Source organism: Pipistrellus kuhlii, unplaced genomic scaffold (assembly GCF_014108245.1).
Source record: "Pipistrellus kuhlii isolate mPipKuh1 unplaced genomic scaffold, mPipKuh1.p scaffold_m20_p_51, whole genome shotgun sequence".
NCBI classification, from domain to species: domain Eukaryota; kingdom Metazoa; phylum Chordata; class Mammalia; order Chiroptera; family Vespertilionidae; genus Pipistrellus; species Pipistrellus kuhlii.
Window position 1 is genome coordinate 355,605 of NW_023425553.1, and position 18,413 is coordinate 374,017.

Consider the following 18,413-nt stretch of genomic DNA (forward strand, 5'->3'; position numbering starts at 1 on the left):
AGTTTGGCTCAGTGGATAGCACATGGGCCTGCGGACTGCAGGGTCCCAGGTTCAATTCCGTTCACTTCCCAGGTTGCGGGTTTGATCACCCCCAGTAGGGGGCGTGCAGGAGGCAGCAGATCAATGATTCTCATCATTGATGTTTCTATCTTTCTCTCCCTCTCCTTTCCTCTCTGAAATCAATAGAAATATATTTTTTATTTTATTTTTTAAAGCACAATCTATTTTTTTCTTTTTTTATTAAGATATTATATGTGTACATACCTTACCAATCCCCACCCCCCCCATTCCCAAACATGCCCTCCCTCCCCATAGAAAAATATTTTTTAAAATGCTAACCTTGCAAAATTTTATAATTATATTATTGTTATGTTTACTATATAAATACAGCTAGGAAAAGAAGGAAAGATTCCAAAATGTTCACAGTAGTTGTCTTTAGCTTCCTTGTAGTGTTGGAATACCTGATCCCCAGACCTCCCCTCCAGCACTGGGACAAAGACAAGACTATTAGGAGGTGCTGTAGTTGAAAAGAAACTCAGACAGGGGAGAGAAGCTCATTTTTATTTGCTGTAGTGACAAACACTTAAGCACCAAACAAAACAAGTGGACCACAATTATCCAAGGGCCAGTACAAAGAAAAGATGAGGGCCTGGATACAAGGTTGGGCCTCAGCCCCCCCTTTTCCCAGCCCAGGCTCAGCGGGGAAGAGGGGGCCCGAAGCGCTGCATGGTCCGTATCACTAGGGAAAGCTGGTCAAGAAAGTTCACGATGGAAGTTCGAAGGAGGCGAGAATCTTCAGCTCTCCAGTGGCTGAAAGTGAGAGGGGAAAAAAAGAAAATCAGCCAGGCCCTGGTGGCTCAGTGGTTGAGCACCAACCTCTGAACCAGGAGGTCACGGTTTGATTCCCGGTCAGGGCACATTTGGGGGTTGCCTGGTAGATTCCCAGTGTGGGGCGTGCAGGAGGCAGCTGATCGTCATTGGCATCATCTGTCTTCGGGACCATTTCTCCCTCCCTCTCTGAAATCAATAGGAATCTATTTTTTTAAAAAAAGAAATTCAAGTTAGAGATGATGACTCCTCCCTTCCTTGCTCTGCCCCTCAGGCACTGCACTGAATCTTTTGCTGTCCCCATGGCAACACCCCTTAGAACGCACCAAACCTAACAATTGAGTGTTTCCGCGGTGACTGGCCCTGCCACCTGCTGCCCCGCCTCCTCCCCGCCCCTTTTGTAGAGCTTACACCACTAGGACGCTACCGTCCACAGCTAATTCCTTCTGAACCAGTTCTCCGTGAGGTTCCACATCTGGGGCCAGGGATGCACGGGCGATCTCTGCCTCCAAGGGGGACGGGAACGGCACACTGAGGGCGCTGGTGGGGATTCCGTTAAGGCACCATCCACATCGACGTTGGGTCTCAGGTCCCCTCCCAGGCCACCTTGGCTAATCTAACCCCCTCCAGGCCACCCTTGGGCCTAATTCCCACCAGCCACCCCGTTACTCCCCTGCTCTCATTTCTTCCCCTCCACACTGCCCCTGGCCCATCTCTGCCCCCCTTTCGGCCCGCTCGGTGGGTCCCGAACACAGCCCGCGGCGTATTTCCGCTGTGCCCCCGCCGTAGGATACAACGTATGCTGATTTCCAGGCCTTCGGTCCAGGATTGCGGCGTCTCCCCCGCTCCCAGAGACATGCTGTGCTCGCGCAACGCGTGGATCTGAGCTGCGTGTATCGCCCGCGGGGCCCGCACCTTCCCGGACCCGGGCTCGGGCTCGGTCTGAAGCCGCCGCGTGCATGCCGTCTGACTCCGCCTGCCTCCGCCTAGCTCCGCCTTCGACCCCGCCCCTAGAGCGGCGTTCTAACAAGGCTCCGCCCCTTTACGTTGACCCCGCCCCTCGCGCTGACTCCGCCCCTCAGGCCTGCGTAACCAGGCCCTAGGGAGGCCCCCAGTTGTGGGGTCAATTCCACCACGCTGGCCCTGCCACCCGCGAGTCCGGGAGACCCCGTGGCGGACTCTCTCACGAAGCTCCGCCCTGAAGAGCGAAGTTAAACGGGATTTCCAGGGCTCCGGCACAGACGCCCCGCCCGCCCGCGATTCGGTTGGGCGGGAGATTGGTTCCTACCCAGCCAGCCCTGCCTCTGCCGGGAGATGTGTCATTGGTTGCCTAGCCTGCGCGCGCTTCCTCATAATGCCCCGCCCCTTAGTGACGTGTAACTCAGTGCGCCTGCGCAAACCCTCCCCCCCCACACTTCGTGCGAGGCCATCAGGCAGGGGGCTAGTTTCCCACCCAGTCCCTTCTCTGGGCCCAATGTTCCCAAGAAATGTGGCTCAACGTTTTTGTAGTGATTTGTGGAGGGAGGTGGGGTCGGATAGCCCACAGAGCTACTGCTCTGCACTCTGCCCCCGTCGCCCATTTAGAAGGAGAAACCAAAAGTGGCTTTACAGGGGTCGATGTGTCAATCATACAATATTTGCCTTTCAGAGAGACCACTAAGTAGGCAAGTGTGAAAATCTAGCCTGCCAGCAGGGAGGCCCGCACAGAGGCAAGGAAGGAAAGGATAAGGACCTGACATGAAGTAGTGGCAGTGGGAACAGGGCTAATGTCATGTGAAAAATCAGAATGCAAATCTAAAGTCACTAAAATCTCAACTTAGTAAACTACTCAATACATACATTGAAATCCTATAGCAATACACCAAAAAGTAAATGTTTCTTATCTCTGTTTGATAGCATTGTGGGTGATAGTTTCCTTTTTGTGTATTCCCAAACATTTCTGACAGTGACCTTATATGAATTTTTATTTTTTAAAATATATTTTATTGATATTTTAAAGAAAGGAAGGGAGAGGAATAGAGAACTAGAAACATCGATGAGAGAGAAACATGGATCAGTTGTCTCCTGCACACCTCATACTGGGGATGTGCCCGCAACCAAGGTACATGCCTTTGACCGGAATCGAACCTGGGACCCTTCAGTCCGCAGGCCAACACTCTAGCCACTGAGCCAAATTGGTTAGGGCTTATGTGAATTTTTAATCAACAATAAGTTTTGATTAAAACTTATTGCTAGTTTTCTATTTTCCTCCTTGTAATCATAAGGAAGGACAAAAAGCTGAACTGTATCCTTAAATCCTGTTGTATTTCAACAGAGCCTAAGCAGCCCACTTCTCTCCGTCTTCATTGCTAGTCTCCAGTGGGAGCTACCACCTCCCTGAACTCCTTCCACAGCTTTCTACCTGGGTTTCTCTACACCTGCTCCTCTAGAGCCTGTTCTCCGCACAGCAGAACCAGGTCTTCATTAAAAAATATATTTTTTTTTCTTGATTTCAGAGAGGAAGAGGGAGATAGAAACATCGATGATGAAGGAATCATTGATCAGCTGCTTCTGGTGCGCCGCCTACTGGGGATCGAGCCTGCAACCCAGGCATGTGCCCTTGACTGGAATCAAACCTGGGACCCTTCAGTCTGCAGGCCAACGCTCCATCTACTGAGCCACACCAGCTAGGTCTTAATTTTTAATATAAACCACATCATATCAAATTTCTGCTTAAAATATTTTTATTGCCCAGCCAGGCATGGCTCAGTGGTTGTACCTTGAACTGTGAACCATGAGGTCATGGTTTGATTCCCTGTCAGGGCACATGCCCAGGTTGTGGGCTTAATCCCCAGTGTGGGACGTGCAGGAGGCAGCCAATCCATGATTCTCTCTCATCATTGATGTTTCTCTCTCTCCCTCCCTCTCTCTCTCTCTCTCTCTCTCTCTCTCCCTTCCTCTCTGAAATCAATTAAAAAAAATTTACCCCCCAAAAAAGGGGTACATGGGAACAATCCGGCATGTGCCCTGACTGGGAATCAAACCGTGACCTCCTGGTTCATAGGTGGTTACTGAGCAACATTGACAGGGCTTTGCTTAAAATCTTAAAATTATTTCACATTTCCCTTGGAATCAAATCCAAAGTCTTCGTTGTAGCTTATAAAAAGCCCTGGGTGCTCTGGCTCCCAACCCTTTCACCCTCTCCCCCCACCTTCTCTCTGTAAAAAATCAATAAAAAAAAACTTTTAAAAAAGCAAAGTGCAAAGGACACACACACACACACACACACACACACACTTATTGGGGAAAAAAGAGATAGGAAGGAGAAATTCAAAACTGATGAAAATAGTCACCTATGGAGGTTGGCATGGGTATAGGGTTTCTTAGAATGTACTGTTGACATTGAAGCATTGTAAAATCTTTTTTTTAAATATATTTTATTGATTTTTTTACATAGAGGAAGGGAAAGGGATAGAGAGCTAGAAACATCGATGAGAGAGAAATATCAACCAGCTGCCTCCTGCACAGCCCCCACTGGGGATGTGCCTGCAACCAAGGTACATGCCCTTGACCGGAATCGAACCTGGGACCTTCCAGTCCGCAGGCTGACACTCTATCCACTGAGCCAAACCGGTTCCGGCAAAGCATTGTAAAATCTTTAAAATATATTTTATATTGATTTCAGAGAGGGAAGAGGAAGAGATAGAAACATCAATGATGAGAGAGAATCATTGATCGGCTGCCTCCTAAACACCTCCTACTGGGGACAGAGGCCACAACCCGGGCATATGCCCTGACCAGGAATCGAACCGTGACCTCCTGGTTCATAGGTTGACGCTCAACCACTGAGCAACACCAGCCAGGCTGTAAGTATTTTAAACGCCCCAAAATACATTTGAAAGAGTGAGAAAATCACATGCTGAAGTTGAATTTTAAAAAAATGAGTCTAACTGCTTATCCAATTTATAACAAAACCGCACAACGACAAGGATTCAAGTGCCTTTTAAACTCAGCTGTCTGGCTGTGCTCCCTTCATCAGATATATTCTCAGGACCAAAGGCACTGGCTTCACTCTGAGGGTGTTTGCTGTCAGCAATGGCAGCGATGAGGTGACTGTGAAGCTATTTTGGGTGTGCTTTAAGACAGACTCTAGCTGGCAGAGCCAATGAGTAAATATATCCATGCTTCCGGGAATGAAAATTCTCACTTTGGAACAAGGGAAGGTGGCAAAGAACTGTGATGTTGGATTGAAATTGGGGATGGCAATATAAGCTTTTTGAAAAAATTGATTTCAGAGAGGAAGGGAGAGGGAAAGAGAGATAGAAACATCAATGATAAGAGAGAATCAAGCCCGCAACCCGGGCGTGTGCCCTGACCGGGAATCGAACCGTAACCTCCTAAGTCATAGGTTCAACCACTGAGCCACACCGGCCAGGCTGCAGTAAACATTTTGACACCTATTGAAGGATCTCAGCATTGGGGCCTGCAGGTGTCCATGGAGCCATCCCATACTCTAGGGGCAAAGGCTGCTCCATCCTCACATGCAGTCCCGTATCTTCTCATGACAGCTTGAGGCCTGGACCAGCCTCCTGGTCCCTTCCCATCACTCATTGCTGTAGCATTTTCTCCCTTTCCTGCCTGCTCTTCCCCAACCTGCCCATCTCTGTCTTGCCACACACAAGCTTCTAAAACGAGGGGTCCTCAGTTACTGTCACTGTCTCCTCCCTTCCCCATACAGTAGTTGCTTCTTGCCCCTATCCCTCCCCCCAAAATCACCAATGACCTAAAAAAAAAAGAAAGAAAGAAAGGAAGGAAGGGAGAAAGAAAGCCAAAATGGGTTTAGCTCAGTGGATAGAGCGTCAGCCTTCAGACTGAAAGGTCCTGGGTTCGATTCCGGTTAAGGCATGTACCTGGGTTGCGGGCACATCCCCAGTAGGGGGTGTGCAGGAGGCAGCTGGTCGATGTTTCTCTCTCAACGATGTTTCTAGCTCTCTATCCCTTTCCCTTCCTCTCTAAAAAAATCAATAAAATATATATTTTTTTAAAAGAAAAGAAAAAAAAACCTCATCCGAGGAGCTAGGACATTTTCTCCATTGATTTTAGAGAATGAAAAGGAGGGGGGAGGAGGAGGAAGAGAAGGAGGAGGAGAGGAGAAACTTTGACGTGACAGAGTCACATCGTTTGGTTGTCTCCCGCATGTGCCCCTGAAATCCAGGCTTGTGCCCTTGACTAGGAATAGAACCCGGGACCCTCTGGTGCACAGGCTGACACTAACCACTGAGCCACACTGGCCAATGACCTTCTGGTTACTGATGCAGCAGAGGCTCTGGCCTGCCCTCACTTTGCCTCTTGGCAGCCCTCTGGAAGGGCATTCTTGGCGTCTGACACTGAGCTGGCTCTCCCTGTGGCCTTGCATCTGGGGTTGCATCTCCAGTTGGTGATGTTCCTCAAGGCCCAGTCCTCTCCCCTTTTCACGCCACCCTCTCTGGAAAGCCACCTCATCCGTCTTCACAGTTTCTAGGGTGTCCTGTCACAGGTAACTCAGATCACAGAGGGCTGCAGAAGGCTCTGGAATCAGACTGGGCCTGGCTCCATCAGCTCTCCCTTGACGGAGGCTCCATCACACGCCCAGGACTCCACTCCCGTCTCTACATCCTGCCTGCTCGCCCTGCTCAGTTCCCCAGCCCCATGTCCAACTGCCCAGAGGTCTCCTAACCCCCAGATGGCCGTCACCCCCAAGCTGGGAGAAATGTCACAAAGAACCCAAAGACCACCTCGAGGGTCTGAAACGTGCATCTGCGTGTCACTCCCCTGCAGCGACAGTTGCCACTTGGGGACCCCATTTCCCCTTCCCAAGGACCTGGCTTTTAAAAAATATATATTTTATTGATTTTTTTATAGAGAGGAAGAGAGAGGGATAGTTAGAAACATCGATGAGAGAGAATCATCGACCAGCTGCCTCTTGCACACCAACCAAGGTACATGTGGGGATGTGCCCACAACCAAGGTACATGCCTTTGACCGGAATCGAACCTGGGACCCTTCAGCCCGCAGGCTGATGCTCTATCCACTGAGCCACACCGGTTTTGGCGGACCTGGCTTTTGTTGAGAATTCCCGCTCCCATCCACAGCACATGCGCGCCCAGCGGGGCTGGCCTCCCCCTTGCCCACCGCAACCCGCCCCTGGACAAAATGATTGGAGGCACGACCCAGTTCTGACCAATAAAAATGAGTTTATTTGCTGGAGGCAAGTGAGAAAGAAGCTATGCTACGGGGTGGGCGAGAAGGTGCTGGCTATGGAGGAGGGGCCCGTGGAAGCGGCAGGCAGCCATCTTTGCTCCTGAGGCGGCGGCCTGGGGTGAAGCAGACAGTGCAGAGCGCAGAGGGGAGGTAGGAAGAAATCGGGTATTTGGTGAAATTGTTCATCTGCTGCCAATACCCCTGGACGTCTCAGTTTTGTAAACCGGTGAAGTTTCCTTTTATTGTTTAAACCAATTTCCCTTTATGGTTAAACCAACGATTGGAAACCAAAAGCAGCCTGGCTGAAAAGAGTTCTTTTTTGGATCCAAGTCTCACATTCACCTTTAGTGCTATTGAAAATGTCAACATAAGAATTCCTGACTCAGAATAAAGGAGGGCGTTGGCAAGTCTGTCACGTGAGCGGCCAGATCACACGGGCTCCCACGCAGGCCCTGCTGGTGGATAGTCCCGGCTCTCAGGTGGGGCCGGGGGCTTCCATCCGCTCTTCAAATCCTTGGCCCAGAGGCCTCCGTCCGTCTTCCCAGCCCAGGGCCTCAGGCAGGGAGGGCGGCAGGGCTGGGTCTCCATCCTCGTGTGCACACGGCTTCCTTCCGGCCTCAGGCGCCCTGGGTGACCTCCAAGGAGCAGGCGCCTGGGTGAACGCTAGTGCCCACATACCAGGCAGGTGGGAGGACCGGTGCCACCAGGCTGTGCTTCTGCCCACTCCCTGGCACTCTGAGGTTTCCTTTTGGGCAGTGGGGGGGAGTGCAAAGTGAAAGCCCTTGTGCACACGTGGTGGGGGAGGGTCCGCTTCCGTTCTGGGGGTGAGCACATGGCATGGGGGCTCGGCTGAGGCCTGGCTCTGGCGCTGCCTTGCCAAGTCACCTCAAGCCAGTCACCTGTCATCCTTAAGGAGCAGGAATTACCCGTGGCCAGCGGGGGTCAAGTATATAGGGTGCCCACGGAAGAGCTTGACAGGAAGAGCCAGGACACCCCATCTCTGGGCCACGCTTGGCTATTGCTTGGCTTCTGGCCTCAGTTTATGGGACATAAAGGGGAGGGCCGCTGCAGACACCCACCCCGCTCCGCCCCGGGTCTGGAGTCAGGAAACTGAGTGAGGCTTAAGGAGTGGCCTTCACTGGGCAGAGTCGATGGCTGGGGACCAACATGGCACAGGGACTTGCCTGAGGTCACACCACAGAGCTGGGCCATGTTCACCCCCGACTCCCCAAGCTGCTTTTCCTTCATCGCGTGCACACTGGCTGCAGCAGCTGGGGGCGCCCAGGACTGGCTGGCACTCGGCCCCCCACCCAGGCCGGACCTGCCAGAGGTCTGCAAAGGAATCGCCTGAGGGTTTAGTCTCAATGGGCACAACATCAGATGCCCAAGCCCAGCCCTCGGCATCTTCCAGACAGCCCCTCTCTCTTTCTCCTCCGGAGGCACTTAGAGAAGTTGGCTGGACTCGGGTTGGAGCTCCAAGGAGTCTCGGCCGTCCCACCTTTTGTTCGAGGTGGAGGAGCCAACCCAGGTCAAGTGCATTCAGCGGTGCCTGGCACCTCTCAAGAGCCGGGTACAAGTTCCTGGGTACCCACCAGCTAGGATTATAAGCCAAATCGCAACATCAGAACACATTTAATGCTACATGCAGCTGGCAGCCTGGCCGGGCTCATCCCCACACTCCGTGAATCTTATTTAGAGAACCCCTTCTCCTTAACTTCCGTGGCTTCGGGGTGCAGGAAGCGGCTGGCTAAACGTTCGATGTCATCCAGGGTCAGGCGGCTCAGGGACTTCTCGTAATCCTGAGGAGAGAAGGCCAGGGGGATTCGGGGGGGTGCCCATGGGGGGACACCAGGCCAGAGGCAGGTGGGAGCAGCTGGGACAGGAGCGGACGTCTGGGGCTACCCTTCTCACCCTCTGTAGCTGATCTAGGACCCTGTTGGCATCGGCGGCACTGAAGTGGCGGGCCAAGACTTTGGCGATGAGCTGCCAGGCGGGTGGGCGCAGGGGCGGGGCCTCTGCCACTTTCTGCGTGGCGCTTTCCTCCACTAACACCTTCTCCAGAGGTTTGACCACGAGGTTGAGCTTGGAATTGGGCCCGATGCTGTAATCGGAGAGTCTTTTCCCATCTGCCAAAAAGAGATCGATGAAGTCACGACCAAGGGCGGTGGGGGCGGCCTCGGGGATTGCTGTTGCATCTGGCTGAGGAGGGGTCAGCCACCGCCCCGAGAGTCCAGTGGCCGATGCCCCAGCCCTAGCTCGGCCTGGACACCCGACCGCGATCTCATGCAGGGGCTCCCCGGTCACCCCCTCTCACCTCCTCTCCCCGTTACCTGCCAAGGCCTTGCCCTTGAACAGCAGCCGCTGCTGGCGCACAGGGACGTTCAGCTTCTCGGAGACCAGATGTTTCAGCGTGGACACCAGCTCATCCTCCGCCACCTGGCCGGGCCGAGGGCAGGAGCGGGGGTTGAGCCCGCGGCCCCCGATGTAGGCGGCTCTCCCGGCCTCCCCAGCGCGGCTGCCAGCCCGCCCGCCCGCCCGCCCGCCCGCTCCCCACCCTCAGCCCAGCCCGGAGCCCCGGACACGGAGGGGATCGCGGGCCAGGGGACGCTACCTGCAGGCTGCACTCACGGCCCTGGAGCGCCTTCACCGTCAACTGCATGGCGGCCGCGGCGGCGTCCATCCAGGCCGACACGCACCCCGCAGCCCCCTGCCGCGCGCCGCCGCCCCGGGCGCGCGCCGGAACCGCCCGCCGCCGCCGGAAGCCGCGAGAGGGCGCGCCCGCCGCCTTGGCGCCGCCCTGGCCCCGCCCCCGGCCCGCCCTGCCCGCGTGGCTCCCGGAGGCGGCGTCCCTCCGGTGTCCCGCTTCCTCCCCGCCCAGGGGCCGCCCCGGGTGGCAATCCCCGTCCTGCGATCGGGCAGGAGGGTCTGCCAGGACGGGGAGGACCGAGCTGGGCCCGGTGGGCTCCGTGGAGAGCTGGGGGTGGGCAGGAGGGAGGGCCAGAGCCCGCTCGCCCCGCCCTGCGAACGGCCTGGCTCGCCCCGCATGAGTAGCTGGTCGTGGTGCCATCACCCAGTCTGCCTCTCTGATCCACACAGGGCCCCGCCCTGGCAAGCTTGCCACACCGGCCACTGGCTCTCTGCCTCCTCCATCCCAGCCTGGCGGCCGGAAGCCAAGTGAACTTGGCAGCAGGCGGGGAGCCAGGCCTCCGCTCTCATTCTCCCACGGCTCCTTCGAGAGCAGAGGGCCACTTTTAACCGAAGGGCAGCGTGGGGAGGAGAGGCTGAGAAAGTCTGAGCAGAGGTCACCGTGCCACCCGAGCCAGCCCTCCACCCTGGCCCACACCTACTCAGTCAACACCCTTCTGCCCCGCACCCTCAGGCCCCAAAGGGCAGAGACTGGAAGAGACCCGAGCTTGCTTCTGTCTTTTATTGAAATATATTTTCTGGGCAGTGCCTGCCTATGGAACTCAGCATGGCCTCTTTGGCACTGAAAGCTGAAGAATAAAAAAACCAGTAACAAAAATAAGCCTGGATTTTTTCTGAGTGCATAGTGCATGAGAACTAAAGGCCTTTGGTACACAAGAACGGGGGGGTGGGGGGGGGTAGCCGGGGAGGGGCAGGAGAGGGGGGTGGCAAAAGCATGGCTCCCCCCAGGGGGCCTCAGGGAACCGGGCACAGGCTGCTATAGATGAAGTGCCCAATAACCAAGGCCAGCATCTCCGAGGTGCCGCTCAGCGCCACAATGAAGGGGGCCTGCGAGGCGTAGTCGGCTTGCAGGCGGCGGAGGGACAGCTGCAGCATGGCCAAGGCCAGCACGCTGTTCTGCACCCCCACCTCGATGCTGACCGTCCGCCGCTGGGCCACGGGCAGCTTCAGGCACATGGCCAGGCAGTAGCCCACCAGGAGGCCCACCAGGGGCACCGTGAGGCCCACCAGCACGATGGGCAGCCTGACGCCCGCCAGGATGAAGACCCCCATGCGGTAGGCCAGGAAGAGGCCGCCCAGGAGCAGCGCGAAGCTGAACGGCTTGATGACCTGCAGCAGCAGCTGTGAGAACTTGGGGAGCTTGGACTTGATCAGCACGCCCACCACGATGGGGATGGCGATGAACAGCAGGCTGCCCAGGATCTTGGAGATGGGCACGTGGAGTGTCTCGTGGATGCTGAGCAGGCGGCTGTACACGGCGGAGGACAGGGGCAGGAAACCGGTGGCGGCCACGGTGGAGATGAAAGTCATGGAGATGGCCAGGGTGACATCCCCTCCGAGGAGGAGGCTGAAGAGGTAGCTGCCCCCGCCACCAGGTGACGAGCAGGTGATGATGAGGCCCAGAGCCAGGGCCTGCGGCAGCATGAAGACCTTGGCCATGAGGAAAGCGTAGAAGGGCATCACCAGGAACTGGCCCAGCAGGCCGAGCAGCATGGGCTGGGGGCTGTGCAGGAGCCCCCTCAGGACCTCCAGCTCCACTTTGCACCCGAACGAACACTTGTTGACAAAGATGAGGGGCAGCAGCAAGTAGAGGATCGGGTTCTCGGAGAAGTGCACCAGGCCGGTGCCAACGGTGGCAGGGGCATCCTCGGCGGGTGACACCTTGATGCAGAAATCTTTCCGCTCCTCGATCAGCGTGGGGGGGGCTTCGTTGGGGTCCAGAAGCTGGATGTGGAGTGGGGCTAGCCCCGGCAGGCCCGAGTGGATGCCCACCACGAAGCCGCCCCCACTGCCCCAGGTTATGGCACTCACGTTTTGGATGGTCAGCACCTCCGTGGCCAAGGAGGTAACTCTCAGCATGGCGGGGGGCCCTAGCCCGTTGCCCTGGCCTGGGTACTGGCTCGAGATGACGATAATGCCCTCACTATCCTCTGGGAACTCGAACTCCACCACGGAGCCGTCCCCGATGCTCAAGTAGGGGCCCCCCGGCAGGGGCCCGGGGTGGCCCAGAGCTGTGCTGAGGTTGGCAGTGGCCGTTCCCTGTGCCCCCCAAGACAGGCTGGCAAGCAGAAGGGCAGCCCTGAGCATGCCTAGGGGGCCTTGGCAGCCACTGCCCCCTCCTGGGCCAGACCTCAGCTGGGAGCTGCTCCTTGTCAATGCCATGGCTCCTGGCAGAGGATGGGGAGCCTAGGCCCTCTGTGGCTTAGGAGGGCAGCCTCGCTGTTGCCTTTGTGTTGTCCTGAGAAGGATCCATGGGCGGGGCCTTCCTTGAAGACTGAGCTCTTCCTAAGGAGAGAAGGGACACAGGGAAGTGGCTGGTGAGGGCGAGCACTGGTGATCCTAGGAGCATGGGGACCTGGAAGTCCACTGCTGAGAGATTCAGCGGGCCCCCTCCCCCAAACCTTGGAACAGAAAGGCAATGTCTAGTGCTGGCTCTTGAGTGCCATTCGGCTGCCCCATCGCAGTGGTCGGCAAACTGCGGTTCGCGAGCCACATGTGGCTTGAGAGCCCCGGTTTGCTGCTCTGTTGACTAATGAGTTTGCCGACCACTGGCCTAGGGGCTTAATCACAAGGAACAACAAGAGCCTGTAATGATTGGAATCGAGAGTCTAGGTCAATGGTCAGCAAACTCATTAGTCAACAGAGCGGCAAACCGAGGCTCGCGAGCCGCAGTTTGCCGACCACTGCCCTAGTGCAACTGCCTCAAGCTTGCCATCCCTAACCAGAGGGGCCCCCTACAGATGGGGAGTTCCCAGTCAGCCTGCCCATACCTGCTGGTTTCCATGGGCTTGCCCCCAGGACGGTGACCCCGCAGAGGTGCCCTGATATCAAGGGATTCGGGAGAGCCTCCCAATCCTGTCACCACTAGTCTGATTTTCACCCGCTTCAAGACACAGCTAGAGCCCAGCTGCCATGGCTCAGCGGTTGAGCGCTGACCCAGGAACCGAGATATGCTCGGGTTGTGGGCTCGATCCCAGTGGGGGCTCTCCTCTCTCATCGATGTTTCTATCTCTGGCTCAGGCCGGGTCCAAGAGGCCAGCAGAGAGCAGGTTAGGGCGCCTGAGCGCCAATTACCAGGCAGAAAGCAATCGGCAAAGTGGTGTGGACAGCAGGTGACCATCAGGACAGAGGCCCCAAGAGCTGATGTCCGCCACTGACATGCAGTCGTAAATGGGGTTGCCATGGCTTTCTGGCCTCTCTTACCTGCTGACAGTGGTGTGATGGAGGGTCTGGAAGGGTGCAGGTCCCTTCTCCTCATGGAAGTTCCTGGAAGGAAAAGCAGGAGGGGCTCAGAGAGGGCCACATAGCCGCCTGGGGGGGGGGGGTCTTTTCCTCCCAGCAGTTTCCACTCCCTGGCAGTCGTAGAATTCGAGCCACTGTGCCATGTCTGAGGGGCTCTGCTCGGACTCTTTCGGGTGCCCACAAGCAATCCTACCTGAGCTTGGAACTCCCAGGTGGACTTGAGTGCTTCTAGGGGGTGGGTGCCTCAGGGTGAAAGGAGGAGGTGTACCTCCTTTCATTTCTTTATCTGGGCGGCCCCACCCTATTGTCAAATCGCCTGCTGGAACTGGGGCAACCAGGATGGGGACACAGCTGTTTTTCATCACTACTGTTGGTTGCCACATGCCCTGCAGTGTCCCAAGCCTGGAAGAGGCTCCTGGCCCTCTAGGTCCTATGAGTCTTTGGCCCTGGTCTCCCTCATGTGAGACTAGGGAGCAGGGGAGTTCGTGGGTGGAAGGCAGGTGAAGCCAAGACTCACCCGTGGGAAAGTCTCTACCCCAGTGCCCTGGGACGCCATGGCCTCTGCTGAAGTTTGGGCCACTTACCTCGGAGGCTTTTTGGTCCAGCCTGGTGTCCCGCCGCTGAAGAGAGAGGCAGGAGAACCAGAGTGGGTATGTGAGGAGGAAAGTGAAGGGGAGCCACAAGGAACAGATGGAGACACCCGGGACTGAGATCACGGGGGTGGCAGGAATCAGCTCAGAAGGGAGAGGAGGCTACGGGCCATTGACCCCGTCCTTCCAGGACGGTGGGCGGCTCTGTCACTGCTAGAAGGGTCTGGCCCAGGTCCCACGCCATTTCTGCTCGAAGGGTCGGAGGAGTTTGTGCAGAGGTTCCCCGAGGCAGGGAAGGGAACCCCGAGGCCCGCAGCTTTGCCCGCATCGGCCAAGGATTTGGTGTTAAGAATAGATGACAGCGCTGACCCAGGGCTTCTCCCTACCTGGGAGTCTAGAAAGTTGTCGCACTGGGCACGGGCAGAACTCAGGAGCCAAGCGGGGAGGGAGGGAGGGACGGAAGGAGAGGCGCGCCCGCAGCTGACAGCTCCGCGATCTGCCAGAGGGTTCCAGGTTCGCGGCGGGGGCAGAGGGGGCCTCACGCCATTCTGAGGCCCCGCAGCCGCGCCAGGCCTCATGAACGCGGAGCGGCGGCCCTTCCCCGTCTGGCCGGGGCTAGAGGTCGCCTCCTTTCCGCCCTTTCCGGCCCGAGGCTCTCATCTGCAGCCACAAGCCCCGAGCTCAGCGTGGGCGCCAGACCCTGCCGGGCCTGGCGGACGCTGGCGAGCTCGGGGCCCGCAGGGGCCAGCCCCGCCCCCGAGGCCCCGCCCCCGAGGCCCCGCCCCCAGCGGCGCCTGCTCAATGCTCTAGGCTGGGGCCTTCCCACCGGATGTGACGTAATGGGAGCGACGCACTGGCGCAGGAGTGTGGATCTGGCCATCTTCCTGGTCACAGTTGGTAGCTGCTGGGTGTGGTCTTAGGAGGCGCGGGAGCTGCGTGGGAGTCGTTCATGATCGTGGGTCGAACCCTGGAGTCAAAATAAGACCACCAGAGGCTGCACATTGATTGAAAAAGCAGGCAAGGCCAAAACCGGTTTGGTCCCAGGTTCGATTCCGGTCAAGGGCATGTACATTGGTTGCGGGCACATCCCCGGTAGGGGGTGTGCAGGAGGCGGCTGGTTGATGTTTCTCTCTCATCGCGTTTCTGGCTCTCTATCTCTCTCCCTTCCTCTCTGTAAAAAAAAAAATCAATAAAATATATTAAAAACAAAACAAAACAAGAAACCCTGACCAGGGATTGAACCCACAACCTATTGGTGTATGGGATGACACTCCAACCAACTGAGCCATGGACCAGGGCAAAACCTATGTGCTATTTTTATTATTATTGATTTCAGAGAGGAAGGGGGAGGGAGAGAGAGAAACTCAATGATGAGAGAGAATAATTGATTGGCTGCCTCCTGCATGTCCCCTACTGGGGTCTGAGCTTACAACCCAAGCATATACCCTGACTGGGCATCAAATCGTGCCCTCCTGGTTCATGGGTTACTCAGTCATTAAGCCCAGCACTGGATGAAACCTGTGTTTTTATATTCCAGCTGAATAGGAATTGGTGCCAGGGTCAAGGAGAGCAAATGCAGACAGAGGCTTGCTCCCCATTACCATCAGTGACGTCAGCCTTCACTGAAAAGCCAGAGTAGGCTGCTGGGGTGTCTGACAGGCGGCAATGTGGAGGCTTTCTCTACAGGACAAAGGGAGGGCTAGATTAAAGGCCAGATCATGTTTGCAGTTAATATAACAGATATCTAGTTTCAAAAGAGAAGTCGTCTGGACTGAGAACAGAGAACAAATTATAACAGCTGAACCAATACAAACGCACCTCAGATGGGAGACCTGCCACCTTATTTTTTTTAAAATATATTTTTTATTGATTTTGTACAGAGAGGAAGGGAGAGAGATAGTTAGAAACATCGATGAGAGAAGTCATCGATCAGCTGCCTCTTGCACACCCCCTACTGGGGACATGCCCGCAACCAAGGTACATGCCCTTGACCGGAATCGAACCTGGGACCTTTCAGTCCCCAAGCTGACGCTCTATCCATTGAGCTAAACCGGTTTCGGCCTGCCACCTTCTTAATAGGCTCACAATGATGATCCTGAGAGCAGTTCCTACCTTTTGCTCTCCAGGCAGGGGCCGCCCGGAATGCTCTGTGATAAAAATAAGCAAGCATGGAAGGAAGTCATGTTCTATATAAGCCCAAGGAGGGGAGGTATTTGATCTTTTAAAAAATATATTATTAAAAAAAATAAAAAATATATGTTATTGATTTCAGAGAGAAAAGGAGAGGGAGAGATAGGAACACCAATGATGAGAGAGAATCATTGATCGGCTGCCTCCTGCACACACCCTACTGGGGATCGAGCCTGCAACCCGGGCTTGTGCCCTGACCGGGGATTGAACTATGACCTCCAGGTTCATAGGTCAATGCTCAACCACCGAGCCACGCTGGTTGGGCCCTGGATATATTTGATCTTTACAGGGAAGTGTAGTGCCTACGTAGCATCAGGTCACAGTACCTCAGTTTCCTTTTGGGGGAGCCATCTCTCCTTTACTCTCAGTATACAAGGCTTGCATGTGGATGACCCCAGTGCTGGACTCGGGGGTAGGCATATGCCCAGGGATAGCCAAGCAGAGCCACACAGACTGATGCAAGGATAAGCCTATAACCCAGTCTGGACCAATGAGACTCAGTCCGCAGGGAATAGAGGAACTATTGGGAAGGTGAGAGCTGTTTTTTTGTTTGTTTGTTTGTTTGTTTTAAATATATTTTTATTGATTTTGTACAGAGAGGAAGGGAGAGAGATAGAGAGCTAGAAACATCGATGATAGAGAGTCATCAACCAGCTGCCTCCTGCACACCCCCCACTGGGGATATGCCCGCAACCAAGGTACATGCCCTTGACCGGAATCGAACCCGGGACCTTTCAGTCCCCAAGCCGACGCTCTATCCATTGAGCCAAACCGGTCCCAGCGAGAGCTGTTTTTTTGGCTGGGGTTGCCTCCCCCTACCTGGGGGAAACATGTTTGAAAAGGAATAAAATACAGAGAAAAGCAGAGCCAAGAGGTGGAGAGAGCCCATGTCCTGGTGACATTTAAAAAATATATATTTATTTTTATTGGTTTCAGAGAGGGAGAGGGAGAGAGAAACATCATCGATGAGAATCATGAATTGACCGCCTCCTGCACGCCCCCTAGTGGTTGATCAAGCCTGCGACCCAGGCATGTGCCCTTGACTGGAATTGAACCTGGGACCCTTCAGTCCTTTAGGTGGCTGCTCTATCCATTGAGCCAACCCAGCCAGGGCCTGGTGACTTTATTAGAGCTGGTATCACCTGTGGGCTTTGGGTACATTACAGGAATAATAAGTCCCCCTCCTATTATTACTTAAATTTTTTTTAATTGATTTTAAAGATATATTTGTTGTTCCACTTATTTATACACCGAGTGGCCAGATTATTATGATCTCTGAACGAATAATAATCTGGCCACTCAGTGTATATCCTATATAATAAAAGGCTAATATGCAAATTGCCCCCTTAACCAGTTCAACCAGCAGGCAGGCTGGCCAACTGCCCATGTTTCTACCCCACCCATGCACAAATTCATGCACCGGGCCTCTAATATATATCATATATATATATATATATATATATATATATATATATATATACACACACACACACACACACACACACACACTGAATGGCCAGATTATTATATTTTCAGAGAGCATAATAATCTGGCCACTCAGTGTATCAGTGTATATTTATTGGTTATTGGTTGATTCTTGTGTGTGCCCACACACACACAAACACACACACTGTGGCCAGATTATTATGCATTCAGATATCACACATAATAATCTGGTCACTCAGTGTATATTTGTCAAACCCACAGACTACCATCCAAGAGGGAACCTTAATGTCAACTGTGGGCTTGAATGATGATGATGTATGTGGTACTGTATTTTTTTTTTGTTGTTGTTTTTTTTGTTAATCCTCACCCAAGTATATTTTTTCCATTGCTTTTCAGAGAGAGTGGGAAGAGGGGGAGAGAGAAACAGTGCTTGCCTCCCACATCACCCCAACCAGGGCTGGGGATCGAACCTATAATACAGGTATGTGCTCTTGACCAGGAATCGAACCTGTGACCCTTCAGTTCCTTGGCCAGTGCTCTTCCACTGAGCCACACATACCTGAGTTCACCATACTTTTTGCTCAACTTTGCTGTGAACCTAAAACTCTAAAAAGGAAAATCTCGCCCTGGCTTGTTTAGCTCAGTGGTTAACCTATGGACTGAAGGGTCAAGGGTTTGGTTGCTGGTCAAGGGCACGTACCTAGGTTTCAGGTTCGATCCCTAGCCCCAGTTGGGAGACAACCAGTTGATATGTTTCTCTCACATCAATGTTCCCCCCCCCACACACACTTCTTCCCTCCCTTCTACTATCCCTAAAAAAGAGAAAAGAAAAGAAAAAAAATATTCTCAGGCCAGAATTAGGGGAAAAAAAAAAAAAAAAAAGGAAAAAAAGTCTATGAAAAAATGGATACATGTACAGTGTCAGCTTCCATGATCAGCATCTTCTGGACAAGCAATCTGGGCCCTCCTCGG

The 18,413-nt window shown here is 54.4% G+C and overlaps 3 protein-coding genes across 6 annotated transcripts; all 3 read right to left on the reverse strand.

Annotated features, from left to right (window-relative positions):
* Positions 1-543: 543 nt before the first annotated feature.
* Positions 544-2,131, reverse strand: LAGE3 (L antigen family member 3). The gene is made up of 3 exons (XM_036415730.2): positions 1,623-2,131; positions 1,240-1,368; positions 544-810 (listed from the first exon to the last, which is right to left on the reverse strand). Exons 1-3 carry the CDS (start codon positions 1,787-1,789, stop codon positions 696-698), a joined length of 411 nt encoding a protein of 136 aa, XP_036271623.1. The 5' UTR covers positions 1,790-2,131; the 3' UTR covers positions 544-695.
* Positions 2,132-8,662: 6,531 nt separating this feature from the next.
* On the reverse strand, positions 8,663-9,819 carry UBL4A (ubiquitin like 4A). The gene is made up of 4 exons (XM_036415728.2): positions 9,659-9,819; positions 9,378-9,483; positions 8,959-9,173; positions 8,663-8,846 (listed from the first exon to the last, which is right to left on the reverse strand). The coding sequence occupies exons 1-4, from the start codon at positions 9,725-9,727 to the stop codon at positions 8,736-8,738; spliced, it is 501 nt and encodes a 166-aa protein (XP_036271621.1). The 5' UTR covers positions 9,728-9,819; the 3' UTR covers positions 8,663-8,735.
* Positions 9,820-10,460: 641 nt separating this feature from the next.
* Positions 10,461-14,560, reverse strand: SLC10A3 (solute carrier family 10 member 3). 4 transcript variants are annotated; one of them, XM_045573518.1, is made up of 4 exons: positions 14,192-14,560; positions 13,800-13,835; positions 13,177-13,239; positions 10,461-12,258 (listed from the first exon to the last, which is right to left on the reverse strand). In XM_045573518.1, exon 4 carries the CDS (start codon positions 12,133-12,135, stop codon positions 10,708-10,710), a length of 1,428 nt encoding a protein of 475 aa, XP_045429474.1. In that variant the 5' UTR covers positions 12,136-12,258; positions 13,177-13,239; positions 13,800-13,835; positions 14,192-14,560; the 3' UTR covers positions 10,461-10,707. The 4 variants fall into 4 exon arrangements, with proteins under 4 accessions (XP_045429474.1, XP_036271592.1, XP_045429476.1 ...); XM_036415699.2 differs by lacking the exon at positions 13,800-13,835; XM_045573520.1 differs by lacking the exons at positions 13,177-13,239; positions 13,800-13,835.
* Between the last annotated feature and the right edge of the window lie 3,853 nt (positions 14,561-18,413).